This window comes from Bufo bufo, chromosome 4 (genome assembly GCF_905171765.1).
Source record: "Bufo bufo chromosome 4, aBufBuf1.1, whole genome shotgun sequence".
Classification (NCBI taxonomy): Eukaryota; Metazoa; Chordata; class Amphibia; order Anura; family Bufonidae; genus Bufo; species Bufo bufo.
In genome coordinates, this window is record NC_053392.1 from 184611778 (window position 1) to 184634483 (window position 22706).

Below are 22706 nucleotides of genomic sequence, written 5' to 3' on the forward strand. Positions count from 1 at the left end.
CTTTCACTAGGTGGACCTCCTGCATTCCTGCTGGATACTGTGTGGCTATGTGCATGGCGCCCTTCGGGGCGAAGTATGGTATGCCCTACTTCTCTGACGTAGGTACGGCCTTGGGCATTCCCCCCTTTTTTGGGGCGGGCTTTTGCACCCTTGCCGACTGTAATTTGCCAGGTACATTTCCCCCCTTTCGGGGCGGTCAGTTTTGCGTTCCATTGCATACCATACTAGTCTTGTGCATAACTCCTTTTCAGTTTGCACTTTTCACTTCCGTAGATACTGTGGCACTCTGGCTGGCCTTCTTCGCTGAGTGATATTTTTGCAGTGAGCGGACGTTCTTGTGCGTTGTTTGGGCCGTGTATACCTTCTCATCCTGTAGGTGGGTTGGCCTTCTCACTGCTTACGGGGCTACTCGTACGTATGCCTCCTTTCCTCCTGCGACATATTTTTTTCCTCTTGGGAGACGGTGTTTGCAGCAAGCCTTGCACTATTCTCCAAAGAGATCATTCTGTCCACCTGTGTAAGCCTAAGGTGTTGTCCAACAAACAATAAATGAATGCCTTATATATAAGTAGACTGCCTCTCTGCTCGCTACTGCTCCGAGCTGGGCGGTGCTCATTCATTTTGTTGGCCCTTCCGCCGGGGAGTGTTCGTGGTTCCTAGACACGTACCCATTCGTCTTCCCGCAGCATTGTTTCCCTGCGCTAGTGGTCACATGGTCGAGAGTGCTGTCTGCAGCGCCTTTCGCATTCTATGTTGGCTCTGGCGGGACTACGGTCCCCTCGCCTGCTACTATTTCCTCCTACCAGGTTCGGGCCGCTCTTCTTGGGAAGGTCACCCAACTTCTCTTGGGTGCTCGCTTACCCAGGTCCGGAGGACCTCCACCTTGAGTTCTTCAGGGTATTCGCCTTCTGCGAGGCGGTGAACCGGGCGTCTCAGTGTAGCGGGGTTCTGCTTTTGAGCTGTCCTATGGCTTCTCTGTTGCCCACTCCTCCTTTCTTTGGAGGGTGTTATCCCGGCCTCTGTCTCGACTGCCTTTTCTCGCCGGTTCTGTTTGGCTCCCATTCGGTACGGATCTCTCCGATGTGGCTTCTGTTCCGGCCACGCTTCAGAGGATGTTCCTTCTCTGCCCTCCCCTCTGGGAAGAGCATGGTTGTTCATGTGGATGGTTCTGGTGTTCCTTTTGGCCTCGTACTGTCCATCTTGTCCACACTGACTGTACTAGCTGTGTGCCTATCTAACTGGTCTACCGCGTTCTGTCCTCCCGCTGGGTGCAGATTGCGTTTTTTCCATTCTAGGCAATGTTTCTGCTATGGATTTACCTTCTCGGTAACTTGGGAGGACTACCATTTAGTCCCTCTTCCTGTGGTGGCTACATCGGCTTAGGCTTTAGCTTGTCTTGTCCTGGCATCGGGCGGTTGCTGGGCGGACCCTTCGGTTCCTGTCCGTCTGCTCCCCCACTCCGGGTGGATACGGGACAACTTTGCTCGGGGCCGACGGGACCAGTTCTACCGACCGTTCTGCCCGTGTTACTGATCATTGGGTTTTTCGCCCGCTTGCCCAGGCGACACTAGTGGGCTCGCTAGTGTTCGCTTCTAGCCGAGTTTTCGTCCAGGATCTGTAGGACTTAGGGCTTTACCTGGGGTTCTGTGGGAAGCTGGGCGTTCCCCCACTCTGCCTTTCTCTCTCCATGGTTCTGTCTTTCTCCAGTCCGGCCTGGACCTGGGGCTGGGACTGTTGCTTGAGGTATCAAGTGTCGTTCCTGTCCTTCCTCTTTCAGCGTTCCCCGACCCTCTGGGCCTGTCAGGAATTTCTTCCATGGAGCGGCTCTTGGGTTCCTTTGTACTGCCCTCCGTTACCATCCTGGGAACTACATACTGGCCTCTTGGCGCTCCAATTTTTCCTTGGAGCCGTTACAGAAGTCCTCTCTACTCCTTCTGTCCTGTACGGTTGGGTTTCTGTAGCCATCGTGTCTCTGACGGGTGCCTGAGTGGCGGCCCTTCTTGTTCCGAGCCTTCTGTCTTCCCCCAGGACAGGGCTGTTCTCCATTCCGTCTCTTCCTTCCTTCTGAAGATGGTGTTTGTCCTTCATTTCATTGAGGCAGTTGTCCTCCCCTTCCCACCCCCGGGAACGGACACTTCACCGATTTGGACGTTGTTTGGGCCTTGCAGTTTTTACTTGGAGATCTCCGACTCTTGTCGACGTTCGGTCTCTTGTGTTTCCAGGAGGTCCGCGCAAAGGGTTGACGGCCTCCAGGGTGGCTTTCCTCCGCTTTCTCAGAGTGGCTCTTGCTGTGGTTGCCGCACCAAGGGCAGAGTTCTGCTTTTGGTGTCACCATTCATTTTGCCAGAGCTGTCGGTTTTTTCCTGGGCCGGAGGCATTAGGCTTCGGCCATGCATTTGTGCAAGGCGGTCACTGGTCTTCCTTGCACACCTTACTGAGTTCTACAGGGTGCATACTCGGTCTTCGGCGTATGCTGCCTTGGGCCGCCTGGTCTGCAGGCGGCGGGTTTTTTGATGCCTTCGGGTGCTTCGCCTTGGTGCTGTGGTCCCTCCCCCTTTGGACTGCTTTTGAACGTCCCAAGGTCTTCTGTGTCCCCCAAGGAAACTGGGCGAGAAAACGAGATTTTTGTATAACTTACCAGTAAAATCTCTTTCTCGCTCTTTCCTTGGGGGACACAGCACCCACCCATTCTTTGTTCTTCTCTGACTGTTTCCGAGTTTGTTTTACCCTTTGGGTAGTGGGCTTGTTGGTTCCACTTTTTGGACTTTGCCTTTTCTCACTACTTGGACACGCAACTGGCAGTCTCTCTCTCCAGGCTGAGGGTATAGCTGTGGAGGAGGGGCTTAACAGCTTTCACTTAGTGTCACGCCTCCTAGGGAGATGAGCTATACCCAAGGTCTTCTGTGTCCCCCAAGGAAAGAGCGAGAAAGAGATTTTACTGGTAAGTTATACAAAAATCTCGTTTTTTAAGCGTTTTTAAATCGGTTGCAAAAAAAATAAAAATGTGACCATTTTTTACATGGTTGAAGGCAATAGGAAGCCGTTGATTACTTTCTGATCGTGGATTACTCAGCGGAAAATACTTGTTTTCTGCTTCTAAATCAGTGGCAGGCTTCGCCAATGTGAACATAGCCTTAAAGAACTGTCAGGGTAGGAAGAATTTGTTTCAGAAAATCTGCTTTGGATTTTGGTGCAGATCAGTTCTGGAGTCTCATTCACTTTGCTGCTCCTGTAAACACAGCAGAGTTTTTGCATCCCCCCCCCCCCCCCCCCCCCAAATGTGTGGCCGCACCCTTAGGGCTGGACATGACATTGGTGAGTTGTAACCATCCACGAGGGGATGGATGGGATGGGAGGCAGCTGTGTTGCTTGTGATGACCTTGGTTCTCATTGTAAAGCCGGACTGTAGGTATAACCATAATGAATCCGTGTATCATCAGGTCTTTGTTTCTAAATTAGTCTGTTCCAACCAGATGTTTTGAAAAGGTATCAACATTTGTTTTGCTAAAAAAAATGTCCCTGGCCATTGCGTAATTGAGCGTAGGTACGTCATATTATATGTGCGTTATAAATATAAAATTGTATTGTAAAACGTAATTTTTTTAAATATAAAAATTGATGCTTTTTGATCATGGTTTAGTGGTAAATTAAAGCACATGGTTAGAAATTAGGCCCCTTGTCTATATCTGTTACATATCTATCCTGCGTTCTGTATGGTGTATATTAAACATCAAAGCTCTATTATAAGCGACCCGCTATAAATCAGCGCAATACCACTTACATCATGACACATGGTGGAGCCCATATGTGGAGAATTAAGGTTTTACCTTTGCTCTGAACTGTCTGGTTCAGTCTTGTGTTAATATGGGGATTAGGCATCACTTCTGTATTTACTTTTATTGAATTTTAAAAATCCATATATTCATACTCCATATGTTATGCCTCCGTGACTTACACTGTGTACTTTTTTAAGCTTTAAAAATAAAAGAAAACACATATATAGTTATCCCTGCCATCGTCATGAACCAATAGCAAAAAAGGAAAAGCGGAAGAGCTTTTTATTCCATTTCTTCCTCTCTCCCCCCCACCAATTTTTTTTTTGTTAATTTGTAAGTCTAATGTGCCCCATAAGGGAACTACATCTTGCCCTGCAAAAAAACAAGTCTACATATATGGCTACATCAATGGTAAAAATGAAAAGGTGATGGAGTGTAGCACCTTAAATAAATATATATTTTTAAGGCCGTAAACAGCGGGTCCGCATATGTGGGCACCGGCCACGTTGTTCCCGCATCACAGATGCGGACCCATTCACTTGAATGGGTCCTCAATCCGGAGCTATGGTGCGCAACAGTGGTGTTTCTGTCCGTGCCACCGCACCGCAAAATAATAGAACCTGTTCTATTTTTTTGCGGTGCGGAAGGATCACGGACCCATTCAAGTTGAATGGGTCTCAATCCGTCCCGGCCGCCGCACGGACGTTGCCCATGCATTGGGGACTGCAAATTGCACGGAACGGCCGCACAGCGGTGCATGAGGCCTAATTGAGACCTGTCATTGGTATCAGACGTATCTAGCATTGCCCTAATCATATAGACCCTTAGCATGAACATAACAGACAGAAGACACAAAGTAAATGGCAGAATTTCTGTTTCTCTTTCAGTCCCCCGGAAAATCTGTCAGTTCCCCCCCTAACAATGGGAACATAAACTGGCGCCTGGTTATACCCTTAGCAAAATGGGTAGATGGAATTGAGATGGCCTCAGACTTTCTGTTGAGCTTGTCTCTTGCAGCGAGGAGAGCGCACGTGGTATGTGATTGCTTCTCTCTCCTCGTTCTAGCCATCGGTTGGAGTCTCGGCACTTAGACCCCCACCAATCAAAACCTTTGATTTGTCACTATGACATGCCAAATGTTTTTTAAAAGTCCAGTACGCTTCAAGGTAAGGTAGTAAAATATTCTCCAATGGTTACTCATCTGTCTTGAGCCCGCCTGAACATGACTTACTGAATTAAAAAACTGCTGTCTGAAAGCCCCCAAACAAAAGGCAGCTAAAGATGGCTGCCGTAAAGGTCGGGAAAAACGTGTCCCAGGCCTCAGGTGACTGCACAGGTTTTGCATCCCAGTATTAGAAACATATCTTATATTTATAATTGTTAGTTTACTATGTTTGAGCCTGTAAAAATGGAGGGAATATGTAAAAATGGCTGTAAATCCTGACCAGATAATGCAGTGTTTTAACTCCTTATTAAGCCTCAGTGTACCCTGCAGTCATATCTTGATGGCCTTGTTTCATATCCCTGTGGTGGTGTCCAGTGACCAAATAATGAAAATGTAGTTATGGCGGCCACATGAAAACTGAAAATGGTTGTCTTTGCTTGCAGGTCAAAAGCTTCCCAGCGGCTCATTTCTCATGATATCCATTCAAACACCTACAATTACAAGAGCACCTTTTCTGTGGAAATTGTTCCAATATGCAAGGTTAGTTTGAAGAACTGCCGTTTCTTTTTCAATTACATCTTGCAGTGTGCCATTCATCCAGATGGCATGGTGATAGATCTTTAGTTGATTGATAAAAAGCATTTCTGATGGTCATAAGGAGTGCCCTATATGGCCCATTTATCAGCTAGAACATTGGATTGGTAAGAGAACTTGGGCCAGATAAAGTACTGTCATCACCTGCAAGAACCAAAGATGCATCCATTAAAGGGTCTTACCAATATAAAATCATAAAGTGCTAACACTCACAAAGGTGCCTGTACACTTTAGGCAAATGGTGACCATGAAATGTTTAGGGGGATGTCCTGACTCTCCCCCCCAACAGCAGATTTTGGGGGAAGGAGTGTTTGGGCAGGTTGGGGATAACATACTGCTAAAGGTGTCCAGCACCGTTTTATCACCCAACGTATGTGAGAACACGTGCGGGCTTGGGTGAGTCCAGAGTACATGTGTATTGGGTGTCAGAAGGAATAGCTGTGGGACAAAAGGGGATTCGTACGGATTATTTCCGGGACTTGAATAATGAACATTCCTGTGAGTAGTTCCCTGACACCACATCGGAAATAAATGGGCTGTCCACATAACAGATGGGGGAACCCTGATAAGTGACCCAGAGTGGAGAATCCAGCTTGACCATGCATTATCTCAGAGGTCTCTCATGGGGCATTAGAAAATGAGTTATCTCAACCAGACAACCTCTTTTTATGAAATGTTGGGACAAAACAACAGTAAATTAGAAGTTGTTGTTTTTTTGCAATGACCTAGAATAGCTCTGTTAGATGTGTACAGAGCTAAGGGAGGTCCAGTAGGAGATATTAGTTGAATGAACTAATTTCCTTGCGATTTTGCCTTCTAAGATTATGATTAAAGTGGTTTTCCCATCTGGACACCTATGGCATAGGATCATAGGATATGCCATAAATGTCTGATAGGTGCAGGTCCCACCTCTGAGTGTGCTCTGCTTTTTTCAGTGATTGCAGAGGACACCGTTCACGTACAGTCACCCCTCCATTCAACACTATGGGAATTCATAAACCTTTTAGCTATTTTAGGATGTTCCATAACAATGATTGGAAAATTCACACATGTGTAGCTTGTTCTCCATTTATAATGAGCCCCATTCTTGGGATAGGAATGGGTCCCAGAGATGTGATCCACACCTATCAGACATTTATGGCTTACTTTCTTGATATGCAATAAATGTCCAGATGGGAATACCCCTTTAAGGTATCTTGTATGTAAGTGGTATCTATTTTGATAATGGAAAATCATTTGTGATCCCTTCACATTCTTGGTTTTCATACCATTGTTAGATAGTTTATATAATAATCTTGGTTTAATGTTTTTCCTGGTTCTTATATTTTTTACACAGGACAATGTGGTGTGTCTGTCTCCAAAGCTGGCTCAAAGCCTGGGGAACATGAGTCAGATCTGTGTGTGTGTTCGGGTAACAAGCGCTATTCATCTCATCGACCCAAATACCCTGCAAAGTAAGTCTGAAGGGTGTCCGGTCTTGTTGGAAAAGGTGACTGTTCGCTGGAGATCTCTGTATGGGTAAAGTGAACAGTGGCCCCATAAAATGGCATACATAAGCGGTTGCCCTTATGGCTACTGGATCTGCACATGAAGAACCATAGATGTTGATTGTACAGTGTCAAAGAGCAAATTGGTAGGCAATAGAAGGATGATTACTGGTGACTTGGGATTGACATGTTTTTCACATTTAAAAAAAATATATTTTTCCATTGCTCTTTTTCATCTACACCATAAAACAGAACACATGTGGTTCACAACACGTGGCTTCTATATTTCACCATTACAGGGTTCAGCTTTCTTCATATGGTTATGTATGTCATCAATCTGCCTCTTCCCACCTGCTAGCAGATGTATTTTTTAGATGTCAGCAAGGCACCTGTGACCACTTTAGGGTTCATTTTCCATAACCCACATATAAATGAGATCTGTTACTTATTTATGATGAAAGATTTTGAAGGATTTTATTTCTTATCCTCAACCCCAACAGTTGCTGAAGTCGATGGGAACACATACTGGCGACATCCTTTTCACAGCTTGTTTCATCCTAAGCAGCTGGAGGAGTTCATTGTGATAGACATAGACATTGTTAGAGACCGGAAACAAGGAGCAGGAGCTGGAATAAGATCAAACAAGGTATGGATCAGATTTTTCTCACTAGAGAACTAGTCTTTAGAAACGTAAAATAGTGGAATCTACTCATAACCCATCTGATATCCACTTGTATCAGCTTGTGCGGAAAGCCTATGGAGGTGAGCAGAATGTTTTTTTTCTTATACTATGCTATTGCACAGTTAAAGGGTTTATCCCACAAAAAGTATTGCTGTGCAATGAATAGGGCAATTAACATGAAGTATTATTGCAATACACATGCAATAAAAGGATTATAAAGTTTTTTTCTGTATATTACGTTCTCCTCACTGAAAGCACCCCCCGCTGTTTATTGTTCTGGCCAACCTTCTCCTGCATTCAGAGCAGGACTAATATGCTCAGTAGCTTTTCTGTGCCAGTGTCGTAACTTCATAGGGAAGCGGCCCAGACACCTATTATTAATTCATTCATCCATACTTCTAAATTTGTAGAAGTATATACCGTATTTTTTTAACGAAAGGCCACAGTTTTTAGCAAGAAAAAAATCCAGCGGTGCCAGACCCCCTGATTGCTTCCATAATGACTCATGCTCTCATACACATAACCTGAAGCCTAAGGGTACTTTCACATTAGCGGCAGAGGAGTCTGGCAGGCTGTTCCGGCAGGTTAACGGCCTATCGGATCCGTCCTGCCGCTAGTTCACGTGTGCCCTCGGACTGCCGCTCCGTCCCCATTGACTATAATGGGGGCGGAGTTCCGGCAGCGCACGGCGAGAGGCAGCCGGACCAAAACTACTATATGCAGTACTTTTAGTCCAGCTGCCTCTCGCTGTGCTGCCGCCGGAATTCCGCCCCCGACATTATAGTCAATGGGGACGGAGCGGCAGTCCAGGGGCACACGTGAACTAGCAGCAGGACAGATCCGACAGGCTGTTCACCCGCCGGAACAGCCTGCCGGACTCCCCTGCCGCTAATGTTAAAGTAGCCTAAATCAATGTGCTCCCTCTGCCTACTGCTGCTTTCCCATACCACCTGAACTAAAGCCTGCTTTAATGCGCCTGCCTACCTGGCTGAGAGTTCTTCCCCATGGGGTGGATATGCTGGATGGTCTCTGGCATCCTGAAGTCTGAGCAGGCTTGGGGTCACAGTCCTCAGGAGACTCTTAGATCGTGATCACGGAGCTGCCCCAGCCAGTGGCAGGCTCCGCAACTGAGGTTGATTGAGTGATGGCTGACATCACCACCAATCCAACACGTCTCTCATCTTCCAGAGCTTGCCATAGGCTGGGGGAGCTCTGTGATCGCAATCTAAGCATCTTCTGAGGACTGTGCCCCCAAACCTGCCCTGACTTCAGGATGCCAGAGACCATCCAGCATCGCCACCTCCGGTCTAGAACTCTTAGCCAGGTAGGCGGTGAAAGCTGAATTAGCTTATGACATTTTTACTGAATAGTACATTTTACTAAAAAAATACCCAACATATGTATGATAAAATTATGAGAAATAACACATATATTGTATTTCTCTTTAATGATATTGTTCTAAGGGATAGGACCCTATCAGGCTCTCATTCTCATCTGGACAGTCCCCTTGTTTATTAAAGGACACCTGTCAGCAGATGTGTACCCATGACACTGGCTGACCTGTTACATGTGCGCTTGGCAGCTGAAGACACCTGTGTTGGTCCCATGTTTTCACTGCCTGGCCCCCTCATTCACGAGGGAGCGGCAGTTGCGTTGAGAGCTGAGCCTCTAGGTGTAACGACAACACCCCCGTTGCTCCTAGAGGCTAATTTGCAAACATGAAGACAATTTTCTCAGTAACGCAGGCACATATGAACATGGGACCAACACAGATGCCTTCAGCTGCCAAGCACACATGTAACAGATCAGCCAGTTTCATAGGTACAAATTTGCTGACAGATGTCCTTTTAAAATTCTCTGTTAGGGTTTATGGATGATGCCATTAAATGTGGTTGTACCTCTTTGAGAAGACCACTCTTTTATTCAGACCAAATTTTCATCATATATTATACATACTGTCCATGTTCTTTGAGAAGACCACCCTCTAAAATGCAATTCAATTTTGGATGGTCATCAGGTTTTACTGTATTTATTACATAGCCGCCATTTAATGCTGCATTTCAGCGAGAGGCTGCACATAGTTACTCCCCTGATTACAGCTGATTCCTGGGGGCTACAGATCACCCATGGAGATGAGGGGACTGCTGGTTTGGTTCCATTCTGAGAATGGATTGTCCAGGTGCAATTTTAAAGAGAATCTGTTGCCAAAAATGCAATTTAAAGGATAACTGTCACATTTAGACCCTAATTTCAATTTTCATATATGTAGTTACTAATAACATGATATTCCAGAATCGGTTACTATTAGACGGACTTACCCCATATTTAATAAGATTCAGCCCTTAGCAACCAGTCTGCATAAAACTGCAATTTCACTATTCAGTTAAGATGGCCGCCACTCCCCTCACCCTGAGGCTAATCCCGCCTACCCTCACTAGCCAGTAACAATAGCCCCCCAAAAGTGTCAGTAACCAAAGCCCTCCCCCCTAAAGGGTTAATCTCCTGCAGCACAAAGGGGTCCTCTTACCGCATGTTGCTTTCATTTATACACTGAGCAGATGGCAGATCTCCCTTCCCTTGTCTGCGCTGCTTCCACTCTGCATTCTCCAGCTCTGCTGAGTGAGGGAGCGTCTGCCAAGCGCAGAGACAGGGAGAAGTGCACACTGCCCAGGCACTGTTAGCTGCTGGGGAGGACCTGGCTTTAATCATTTACTTACAGTCCCTGGCTGTCAGTAATGTGACCCTGCACGCTGCGTGCTCTGTCAATCAACAGATAGACGGACCATGCCTAGCAACCCTATTTTAAGCACAGGTAAAAGTAGGCAGTACAGGGAACAAAAATGTGGAATTAAGGGGTAATTGAATACACAGTGAAAAGTTGAAATGGGGCCACCAAGGAGATATTAATCACCACAATCCAATACTCCAAAAAATATATATATACGACAGTTATCCTTTAAGTTGTTTGCCTCTGACTGGATTCAGTGGATCTTCTTATTTTCGTGCATTCTGGTTACTGTGAAGCCAATGTTACGTTGTCTGTATCAACCTATCTCAATTTTGTTTCCTACACAGCACACCCTTGCTGAAGTTTGGGTTCAGAAAACATCAGAGATGAACACAAACCAGCAGTACCACTGCCGCACCCATCTGGGGCATCTGCTGAATCCAGGAGACCTGGTGCAGGGGTAAGTTGTTAACAAAAAGCAGGATCTGTATTCACTACTACCACCTGAGCTGCAAAACTATTGAGTAAGTGAGTGCGTAATAGTATTATAAAGTATTTGTTAATATGAAATATCATAATAGCGTTATAAGGTAGATGATATGTAATAAGTCCTAATGAATATAAAGTATTATAGTGGGCTGGCTCACTCGTCTCAATTTCTGGACTTAGGTGCATTGTTCTGGGCTTACCCTGTGCCACTTAATTAATCAAAATGAATAGTAATAATATAATAGGCACTCTGTCATCTGGAATTGTATAAAAAATCTTACCAATCTGATATATCAATACTTTAAAAACATTTATCTACAATACACAAGTGCCCCCAACATTAGGATTACACTTTTAAAAGAATATACACAAACAATTTTAAAAAATATATAAAAAATTGGATACATATATTAATTCTACTGTGAATAACAATCATTGGGACTAAAAATTTGGAGCTATTAACCATTAACTATTTTTAAACCATATATGAACTGAGACTATTAATAAGGAGGATGTACACATAACCCATTATGAATTATTGATCATCCATCAATTGTTTTATATATTTTTTTATATTTGCCTGAATTGGCAGACATGGATTTTAGGTGTCATGTCGCATTTAAAAAATTCCTGAGGTCCCCAGAAATTAAAAACCCCAAGAAGTGACCCTATTTTGGAAAGCGCACCTCCGTACGAACATATTAAGTGGTGGAAAGGGCACTTTTGACCTAACAGGTGTTTCACATAAATGACTATGTAGTGGTTGGTGAAAAGTGGATCTGTAAGCTGTGCGGACTAAATCAGAGATATAAGGTGGTAAAACTGCAGGGTACATCATGGATGAAATTAAATTAATACTCCATGGATGAGTGGTAGATTTTAAAACACTCCTGCATGCACAGGCCAGGTTTTTCAGGGCAGGTTTCACAGTGGTAAGTGTGTATTTCCTTATCCCCCTTTTGGAACACACCCTTTTTTTTTTTTTGCGGGGGGGGGGGGAACTTGTGGGTGTACCCGGAGCTACTCTCACAAAGTTTGTAAATTTTTATGCCATACCTTCCCGTTTGCTAGGCAGGTACTGGCAGAATCTAATCCTCGCTTTAAAAAGTAACAGGGACTCCTCTACACAGACCTTTTTATTAGGGTTGTACACCTAAGCAAACTTGGTTTTAAAGTGGTCAATGACAGGCCTAACCTTGAACAGACGGTCAAATGTCGGGTCGTTTTGGGGTGGGCAGTGCGCATTGTCGTTGTAGTGTAGGAATTTCCGAATTGACTCAAAACGCTTCCGTGTCATGGTGTTACTGTAAATTGGAGTCTGGTAGAAAATGTCCGAACTCCAATATTGTCTAACGTTTGGCTTCTTTACTACGCCCATATGAACAAAAACGGTGCTCATGGTACCGTATATAAAAAGTGAAAGGAAGCAGAAAAAATAACTATTTTTTTCTGGAATTTGTGATTGATAATTGTCAGGGGGTGGGGTCCATATGGGGTCACTCTGGGGCGCTACCTCAGCTGTTGTTCTGGGGTGTCTTATAGAGGGTCCCTCATCAGCTGGCGTTCTACACCAAAAAATAAAAAATCACAGTAAACTTCAGACCGAACAGAAAAATTGATGTTTCTGATCAGTGCTCAGCAGGTGCAGGACGCACGCATGCACACAGATATTATGTGCGTGCAAAAATCTACACTAACATTACCTAAAATTGATTTCTATTTAACACTAAACGTATAAAAGCGACCAGTAAAAAAAAAGAAGGTACTTATTGGTGCTCAGGGCTGCAAAACCACGCCAGCTGACTTTTGGTGCGTCCGTGCAGACTGCAGTATAAAAACTTTCTGCAGATACAAAAAAAAAACACTATCTAAAAAAAAAAAATCATTATATATATATATATATATATATATATGATTCTAACGATTACTTAAAAAAAAAAAAAGCACAGAAAAAAAATTCTAAAATATCTGCACCCAAAAAAAATTGCCCAGGCGCTGAATAGTGGATTACGGACTGATCAGCGTTTAGCGTTCACAGCTCGCACACAGAAAAAGTGGTGCAGAGCAAGAAAAAAAAAAGCCAGATAAGTGACAAAAAAAGTCACAATTTGTTTGCGTAGGCAAAATCGGAAGGGAGGGGGATGGGGACAGGGATTAGGGTTTGGGAAGGGGGGTTGGATTAGGGATCTGGAATTTCAGCTGCAAAAAAAAATATAAAAAAATTAAATCATTGCCGCAGATGTTCAGATGTTCTTCTTCTTTTCACAGGTACCAGTAAGCAGTGGTGGTGCACCACAAGTCCCAACAAGCCAACAAGCAGCACAGAACCTCTCTGCACGCAGTCACCCGTTAGGATGGCTGCCTGCAGACAGGTTCAGCCTTTTCCTGTGCAGCTATGGCGCTGCCATTGGCTGGAGCGTTGTTCCATCCAATTGCAGCGCTGGCAGGGGAGTCCCCAGCCTGACCTCGGAGGAGACCAGTGCTAACTAGTTTAGCACCGGTCACCTCCCCTCGACCCCCCCACCCTGCAGCTTACTTCTGCTTCCGGCGCTGCAATGTGCCGGTCTTCATTGACCGCCCAATCGCAGCGCTTGGAGCTGCAGGGGGGCGGAAAGACACCATGCTGCCCTTACCCGGCATGGATGCCTGCCGGTAAGAGCAGCCATGGTGCTCCGATTCCCCCGCCATCCTGCCCCAGCAGCCAGCGGACCTTGCGCCGTACATATTCTGCGCAGGTCTTTAAGGGGTTAAAGAGAGCCTGTCACCATGAAATACAGTGCAGTCTGCAGGCAGCATGTTATAGAGCAGGAGCTGAGAAGATTGATATACAGTTTTGTGGGAAAGGATTGCAGTCCTAGCTGTCACTAATCAGGAGATCGGGTCGGGAGTGAGAGTTGCAGGTTCACTGTGGTCCCTTCGAAGGGCTGCAGCTCTGGTTGTATGGTATCTAATTCCTCAGTCCCGCAGTTTTAGCTAAATTGTAGCCAAAGAGCCATGTTTAGCCATGTTGTGATCACATTTTCTATCTTTGTTCATCGACATTTTTAGAGATCTCTATTTCTCATTTGCTCTTACCCCACACATGTGGATTCAGATTTGAATACGTGTCAGAGCATTATTAAAGGGTCACTATACATTCAGTAAACTTTTATATATGTTATCGGAACATATCAAAAGTTTTCATCAGTGGGGGTCTAATCGCTGATCTCTAGAAAGAATCACTCACTTAGTGCACTCTCTCTCTCTCCAAGCTGCACAAGACGGGAGTTTCCATTAAGTCCATCTCGCATCCTGTCCTGCAGTGAGGAGAGAGAACACGGTAAGCGAGCGCTACTCTCCCCTCATTCTAGATCGATGGGAGTCTTAGTACTCAGACCCCCAGTATTTAAAACTTTTATAACATATAACAGTTTACTGAAATTACAGTGACCCTGTCGCCTCTTCTGTCATGTCCGTTTTAGTAACTACTTGCATCCCCCATGTAATAACAATTCTGCAGCTTCTACTCGTATTTCTCTTCAATTATTCCTATTAGATGTTTAACCCCTTAGTGACCAGCCGGCCCTACTGACCAAGCGTTTTTCTTACTTTTTTCATTGTCGTGTAATGTTTCAAGAGCTATAACTTTTTTATTTTTCCGTCTATATATCTTTATGAGGGCTTGTTTTTTGCGGGACAAGTTGTAGTTTTTAATGGCACAATTTTGGGGTACACATAACTTTCTAATAAACTTTTATTAAGGGTACTTTCACACTAGCGTTGAAGTTTTCCATTTCATCCACCATGACGGCCCACATTGAGATTGACCCTTGACCTCTGTAGGGGCAGGAACACATAGAGAGTTTAAATTCCCCCCACCCCTCCACCTCCTCAGTGCTTTCCTGCCCCTACAGGGGCCAACATGTAGAGAGAGCCCTCCTTCCTGGAGGGTAGCAAGCTTTATTCTTTTACAGGAATCTCCTGCTGGCCTCCCACGGCAGGGGCTAAGGCTGGCCAGCTTGGAGCAACGAGGACCCTCGTCTTAGCTTATGCTGAGGCCTGCGGTCCTTCCCTACCTCAGACTTCCTTCCCTCTTCTGGGTAATAGTCGGGGGTGCCGGCTTCACAAGGCGCCTCGCGCGCGGCGCTTGGCGTCCTTCCTTACAGGTGACCGGCAGCAGGAGTGGTGCGGCGCATGAAGCGCATTATGGGCGGGCCGGGCGGCGCACGTACCTTTTTCTACAAGCTGGTGCGGCGCAGGCTTACGCTATCAGTCGAGGGCGCTGCTTGATGACGTCAGACGCCGGGACAGAATTTAAAAAGACCGCGGTATCAGCCTTTGACTGCTGCACCGCGATGTCTGAAGCACCTGCTCCTCGCCAGGAAGGCTCTGACCCTTCCGCCATCAGTACAGTGAGTCCCCTCTGGGGGGAAATTGTATTTTTAAATTTCTACTTCTGTTACAATTCTGAATACGGTATATCTGGTTGCTTCCTCCAGGGCAGCAAAGATTCTAAAACTAAAGCAAAGCTCTCAAAGTGCTGTGCATGCTCAAGAAGGTTACCTGAAAATTACAAAAAGAGGCTGTGCAAGCCTTGCACTGCTGAAATATGGAAGGAAGAGCAACCAGATATCCTGTCCGAAATGAAAACTTTTATTACGGACGAAATCAAATCTTCTTTGGCCTCTATGTCTGTTCCTACTAGTGTCCCTAACCCTCCCAAGAAACGCAAACTGTCGGTCGTCTCCTCATCTGAGGGCGAGGATGTAGAGGAAGCTTCCGTCACATCCAGACAGATTCCTGCTGAGGACCCCTTGTCCGAGGGGGAAATTTTGGAGGAGGACAAAAAATATTTTTTCTCCACAGACGAGATGGAAGATTTACTCAGAGCAGTCAGGTCCACAATGGGAATCGAGGATACCCCTAGACCCCGGACCGTTCAAGATGAAATGTTTGGCGGCCTTAGATCCAAGACTTCCATCGTCTTCCCTATAAACGAGAATATACGGGAAATGATAATGGAGGAGTGGGCAGATCCTGAGAAGAGATTAGGTGTCCCCAAGGAGTTCAGGAACCGACTCTGCTTTGACCCAGCAGAAATATATATAATCAGACCCCCAAAGTCGACATACAGGTTGCGAAGGTTGTAAAGAAAACCGCTCTTCCCTTTGAGGATTCTTCCCAATTGGGTGATCCAATGGACAGAAAAGCAGACGGGCTCCTAAAAAGATCCTGGGAATCAGCAATGTTTGGGGTAAAAGCAAACATTGCAGCAACTTCAGTAGCCAGGGCTATGTATATATGGTTGGGGGAGTTGGACGAACACCTAAAAAATAAGACCCCTAGAGAAGAAATCAGGGAGTCTATTCCACTCCTTCGTTCCGCCACAGCATTCTTAGCGGATGCCTCCGCGGAATCCATCCGCTTCTCAGCCAAAGACGCTGCTCTCTCTAACGCAGCCAGGCGAGCATTATGGATGAAAGCATGGTCAGGGGACAAGGCATCCAAAGCCAAACTCTGTTCTATCCCATTTTCTGGGGAGTTTGTCTTTGGGCCCACTCTAGATAAAATTCTAGAGGGAGCGGCGGATAAGAAAAAGGGATTTCCGGAGGACAAGGAGTCTAGAAAGAAGCCCTTTCGTCAGTTCCAGCCCCAGCAAAGATCCTACAGGGGGAAAGGAAAAACGGGCAGATGGAGCTATCCCAAAGGGGGAAGAGGGAGAGGCTTCATCCTCAATCCCCAAAACCGACAAAATAAACAGCAATGACGCCAGAGTATGGGGGAGACTGAGGGGGTTTTTTCCATCTTGGGAGCAGATCACCTCAAATCCCTGGGTTCTAAACGTAGTCTCTCAAGGCTACAAAATAGAATTCACTTCAATCCCCCCAAGAAGATTCTGCATCTCATCCCAGAGCAAAACAGAACTTCCAAAAATATGGCAGGGCGTCCGAGACCTCTTAGATCTAGGGGTAATTCAGAGGGTCCCGCAACTAGAACAAAGGAAAGGCTTCTACTCCACCCTCTTCCTAGTAAAGAAACCAGACCAATCCCTGCGAACCATCATAAACCTAAAACCTCTAAACAGATCCATCTTATACAGGAAATTCAGGATGGAAACCATCACATCCACTATTCCCCTAATACAGAAAGGAGCGTTTATGTCGTCAATCGACCTCAAAGACGCATACTACCATATCCCTATCCATCATCTTTCTCAAAAGTACTTAAGATTCTCCCTAAAAGGGCCGGACGGCTTGATCCACCATTTTCAGTATGTCGCCCTCCCTTTCGGCATCTCCTCGGCCCCCAGGGTCTTCACAAAGGTGGTAGTGGAAATGGTGGCCTATCTTCGTCAGGAAGGCATAACAATTATCCCATACCTAGACGACGCAATTAGACTTACCGGTAATTCCGTTTCCTTGAATCCACCATGACGGCCCCGTACTATTCCCATCCCAAAAAAAAAAAAAAAAAAAAATAAATATATATATAAAATACGAGTTTAAGGGTATGAATCAATATCTTTTACTCTTTTCCACCTTTCGGATAATTTGTAAAGCACTGAGGAGGTGGAGGGGTGGGGGGAATTTAAACTCTCTATGTGTTCCTGCCCCTACAGAGGTCAAGGGTCAATCTCAATGTGGGCCGTCATGGTGGATTCAAGGAAACGGAATTACCGGTAAGTCTAATTGCGGTTTTTCCGGTATTGAGTTCCGTCACAGGGTCTCAATACCAGGAAAAAAAACCTTCAGTTTTATCCTAATGCGTTCTGAATGGAGAGCATTCCGTTCAGTATGCATCAGGATGGCTTCAGTTCAGTCACTCTTGCGGTATTTGGCTGGAGAAAATGCTGCAGTATTTTCTCCGGCCAAAATTCCAGAACACTTGCTGGAATTGAAATGTATTAATGCCAGATCTGGTACCAAGTGTTTCGGCAAAACGGATCCGGTTTCCCGGTCTGCGCATGCGCAGACCTTTAAAAATGTGAAAAAAAATAAATACCGGATCCTTGTTTCCAGAGGAACATCGGAAAAACTGACTGCAATTGCTTGCCTACTCGCGTGGGTTCCCCGCAATTTACACGCGACGCATCCGGAGCAAATCCGGAACGCAAATGTGAAAGAGGCCAACTCTTTCTGGGAGGGAGATGGGGAAAAACAGCAATACTGCCACTGCGTTTTTACATTATAAATTTAACGGCGTTCATTTTTCGCTATAAATAACATAATATCTTTATTTTCTGGGTCAGTACGATTACAGCGATACCAAATACATATAGTTTTTTTACGTTTTACTTTTTTGCAGTAAACCCCCCCCCCCCCTTTTTTTTTTTTTTAAGAAAAAAATGTTTTTGCATTGCCACTTCCCAAGACCCATAACTTTTTAATTTTTCTTTATATGGATTTGTGTGAGGGCTTGATTTTTGGGGGACAACTTGTGGTTTTCATTGGTATCATTTTGGGGTAAATGGCGCTTTTTGATCGCTTGTTATTACGTTTTTTCAGTGGCAACTAAGAATAAATTAGCAATTCTGTCTTGTTTTTGAAAAAAAATATTTACGGCCTTCACCGTAGGGGATAATTTACGTGATATTTATGTAGTCTGTGTCGTTATGCATGCTGCAATACCAAACATATGAAGAAAAAATTCTATTTTTTTGCAATGGGAAAAAAGCATAATTTTTTTGAGGTGTTTTTTTTTACACTTTTTTTTTACCACTTAATAGTCCCACAAGGGGACTAGAACAGGCAGCTTTTTGATTGCTTTTAAAATGCAATGCACTATCCCCATAGTGCATTGCATTTTAGTGGCAATGCTATTCTGACATTGGCCAGAGAGGCGCAGCCTGCTGGAAATTACTCAAGGCTGGTCTGGGGCCTACACCAGACCCCAGGCAGCCTTCACACACATCGGCACCCCTCGATCGCATTTGCGGGGTGCTGATGGGAGACAGAGGGAGTACGCTCCCTCTGTCAGCACTTTACATGCAAAGTGTTAAACAGCCCAGATCGGCACTCCCGATGGTCCGGGCTGTTAGAGCATGGCTGCGGCACTCATGTGAGAGCCGGGGACCCGTGCAGCGCTTAGCCTGGGCCACCGTAAAAAAGCGGCGGCCCAGCCTAAGGCCCTTTAGTGACCGCCGTAAATATGCGTATGGGTGGTCACTAAGGGGTTAAGAAATAATTGCCAGCAATCTGCAGTAAAGGTCTATCTGGGTGTTACCAGTGGGGGGGTGTCCCTCTACAGCTGACACTATCCAATCAGTGCTGCTAGTGGCTGGCTGTGCAGGGACACACCCCATCCTAACTGGTAACATTGCTGCCAATTCGTTCCTAATCTTCAAGCAGGAATAACAGAGGAATGGACAACGTAGAGTCGTTTGAAAAGATGCTCCAGATTTGTTGTTCTATAGAGAATTCAAGTAGATTATAATGCAGTAGGTGGTAGAGGCAGCCCCAATATTCTCATTGCTTATTGAGCTGTATACTTGTATGTATGGAAGCGCCCCCTGATCTGCTGTGTGAATGACTGTTTACCGCCAATAGCTCCACAACGCTTGCCCGCTATGCCCCGTCGTGCGTCCTGTCACTACCGTTCCTGAGCAGTCTGATATTTGGAGTGCAGGGGAGTCTCGGTTCCCTTTGGAGAGTGTGTAGGAGTACTGCTAAATTACACACCCCTCCCAGGGATCCCAGCTCTGCTTCTCCCTAATGATCTGCCTTGTTCTGCTACTTGTGAATACTGCTGAGCCAAGAAACTGGGGCTATTGGTGTATGGAAAGGCCTCATTGCTTATGTCTCTCTTTTTTTTTTTTTTTTTTCAGATTTGATTTGGCAAACTGTAATTTGAATGATGAATTTATTAACAAGATGAACGCTCACCATGTCCCTGACGTGGTAAGTCTGATCGTTGCCACTAGATGGCACTCTTGGGTTAATAACAGAAGCTGCTGCGTGAGCTGGTCATCTGCGGTATAAATAATAAATCCTCTTTTCGCAGGATTATGGCTATTATAGATGTATTTTCAACTGCCTTGTCATTTCCAATGTCTCTACTTGCTGACAGGATACTGCTAAATGTAGAAAATTGCAGGATAATGTAGTATGGGAGTATTCTGTGTAGAGTAAGAGGGGTGACAGAGGTTTCTGGTCACTTTCGCATTGCCGTGCTGACCAAGCACAGGAGCCTGAATACTGAATATTGTTTCAGTCTGTTGTGGTATTGAGGGAAGCCTGGACCGAATGAATAAGGACTCTTTTAAATGGGGTGAGGATTGGTTCAGTTATCGGGAAGAACGTTCTTACACAAGCTCATTCCTGATAATTGCTCTGTGTAAATACGCTGCTGATCACCAAACAAACGATCCATGTGAAAGGCATGTCATAGAGGCACCATTTGACTTGCATATCATTATTGGCCCAACATTAAGGTCCCTTTACATAGGATGATTATTGAGCTCATTAATGGGAACGCTCATTTTCTATAATCGGCCCATACAAAGGTACAATCGCCCGATGAATATGCGTCTTTGATGTTGACACCTAAATGATCATTTCTGGGTATTAGATCACTATTTACACACCGCGATCTGCTGCCCAGAAACGATAACAATGGACCAACGATTATAGTGGCGATCACTCACCGATACTTACCAAATGTTGTACATGTATGGCGCTTGGTGTCGGACTATAATCCAGAGCTACATGTATGGTGCAGGATAGAAGCTCGTGAACTCGCTATCTACCAGGAGTAGGTCAAGTCCGTGGCTCTGTGACTGCCAAGGAGAAGACAGAAGCAGTTTACTACCGCTGCTGCCTTCTACTTTCCATAGTACATGGTACAATGAGGCTCAGCGCTGGGCAGTGAATACCAGAATCAGCAATGCTGCTTCCTCTATTGGATGATTTCCAGGTGTCAAAAAAGTGTTTGTGTGTAATAATGACCTCTTGGAAGACATACTATGTGCCCAAAATATATAAAAAACAAAATAGAAATAAGAGGGGGAAAAAAAACAGCGTCAACTGAAAACATCGTAATATTTGTGTTCACGAGAAACAATGCCTATTATATATCAAACTGGCTGACATATAATAGGGAACCTATTTTGTAATAATGATTTTTGAAAAGATAAATTTTTTATTATTATTATTTTTTAATATTTTCACTATGAATGTAGCTGTGTAGTTCCGATACTAGCTTCCAGTGCCAGAGCTGCTTTGAATCAGCTGGTTACCTGGGGTGTTTGACCCCCAACTGGTCTATACTGAGGAGAGGCCATCATGCAATACCCCATTTATGACCTGGTCATTGCGGGGTTAAGTAAGAATGCTTACCATTGAGGTTTGCTGCAGAAAACCATAAACTGCAGTATACACTCGGATGGCAGCATTGTGGTTGTAAGGGTATGACCACATGGGGATGTATTTCACTGTGGATTTTGCCCTATATGTTGCAGGTCCATTTACTCTGAAGATTTTTTTTTTTTGCAGCAGATTTCTTACAATCTCATCCACTTTGCTGCTACGGTAAAATGTGGATTTGCTGCACACATGTATGCGCAGCATGTGCTTCCTGTGTGGGCGCACTCTAATAGTTTCCCAGAATGGTGTTTCGAGTAAATATCTTACAGACTGTTAACCGCTTTTTACAAGATTTTTGTTAATTGCAGGATTTGCGCTATGTTTGCTGCTAAGTCTTGGGAAGCTGAGAATTGGGGAGAAAGCAATATCTGCTAATACGATTGCCGTTCTAAAGTGGCATCTTTACACCAGGCACGGTATAGTGACAGATTGTCCCAATGCAGAGCGAACGTTAGATTACACGTGCAGTAGTGAGTAGCAGGCACAAGTAGGTAGAAACAAAGGAGATGGCGGAGGGCCGCAGCCTCTTCGCACAGCTCGTCGGCAGAGAGTCACACCCCCACCAATCTAATATTTGTAAGAAGCACATCTAACAAAACGAGAGCCAACATCCCGGGAGGAGCACCATTTGGGAGGAAATATCACATAGTAAAGGCCAGCAGCAGCAGACCACCACATCCCATACGTCATAAATATGTAAAGTGCACATTGTGATGTCTATAAACTACTGGAGCTAACAACATATAATAAAGCCATTGTAGAGACCCGTAGCCTCGGAATAACATAGCTCCAAGATTAGCCAAAAGTTGGCGGTCAATCCATTACCCGTTATGCCTTCCAAACCGGGATGGCGCCAACCCAGAGTTGCGTTTCGATGCTACCTTCATCCAGGCATCAGCGTCTTTTCGAACTCCCAGATAACCCTTTTAATTGCTGCAGGGGAGTGATTGTAGATTGCATTTGATGTATTTTTCTTGTGATCTTTTATCTAGGTTCTAATCAAGAAGAGTTATGACCGTTCCAGACGTCAGCGGCGGAGAAACTGGAAGCTGAAAGAGCTAGAAAGAGAAAAGGAAGGCATGGACACAGATGATGAAAGGTCTGTGTGTAATAACCCTCCATTCATGCCGCATACTTTTCAGATCAATGGGTCCATTTGTGTACATTTGGCAGATGAACGTTATATAACAGCGCTGCAATTCTGTGCCGTTTACGTCATAAAACGACGTACCCATGCCTTATTATTAACAATTCAGTGAAAGATAAGTGCTCTTCACATTTTTGTCAGACTCCTGAGATCTCCTCCTGTGGTTGAACACACGATTGCACATTGTACAGTCATTGTTTTGTAAAATACAGTGGTGGATGGCACGAGACTGCTGCAGCCACACATCACTAGCAGCAGCCTGAGGAAGGTGACAAAGCGATGGAGGCAGGAAGGGAAG

The 22706-nt window shown here is 45.0% G+C and overlaps 1 protein-coding gene across 1 annotated transcript in view; it reads left to right on the forward strand.

Moving 5' to 3' along the window:
• Positions 1–22706, forward strand: part of NMD3 (NMD3 ribosome export adaptor) — a 47943-nt gene that overhangs the window by 22612 nt on the left and 2625 nt on the right. Inside the window, exons 9-14 of the mRNA XM_040428172.1 lie at positions 5385–5481; positions 6872–6989; positions 7523–7668; positions 10780–10892; positions 19725–19797; positions 22254–22360. Of these exons, the coding sequence (XP_040284106.1) occupies positions 5385–5481; positions 6872–6989; positions 7523–7668; positions 10780–10892; positions 19725–19797; positions 22254–22360 (654 nt within the window). The remainder of the gene's footprint in view (positions 1–5384; positions 5482–6871; positions 6990–7522; positions 7669–10779; positions 10893–19724; positions 19798–22253; positions 22361–22706) is intronic.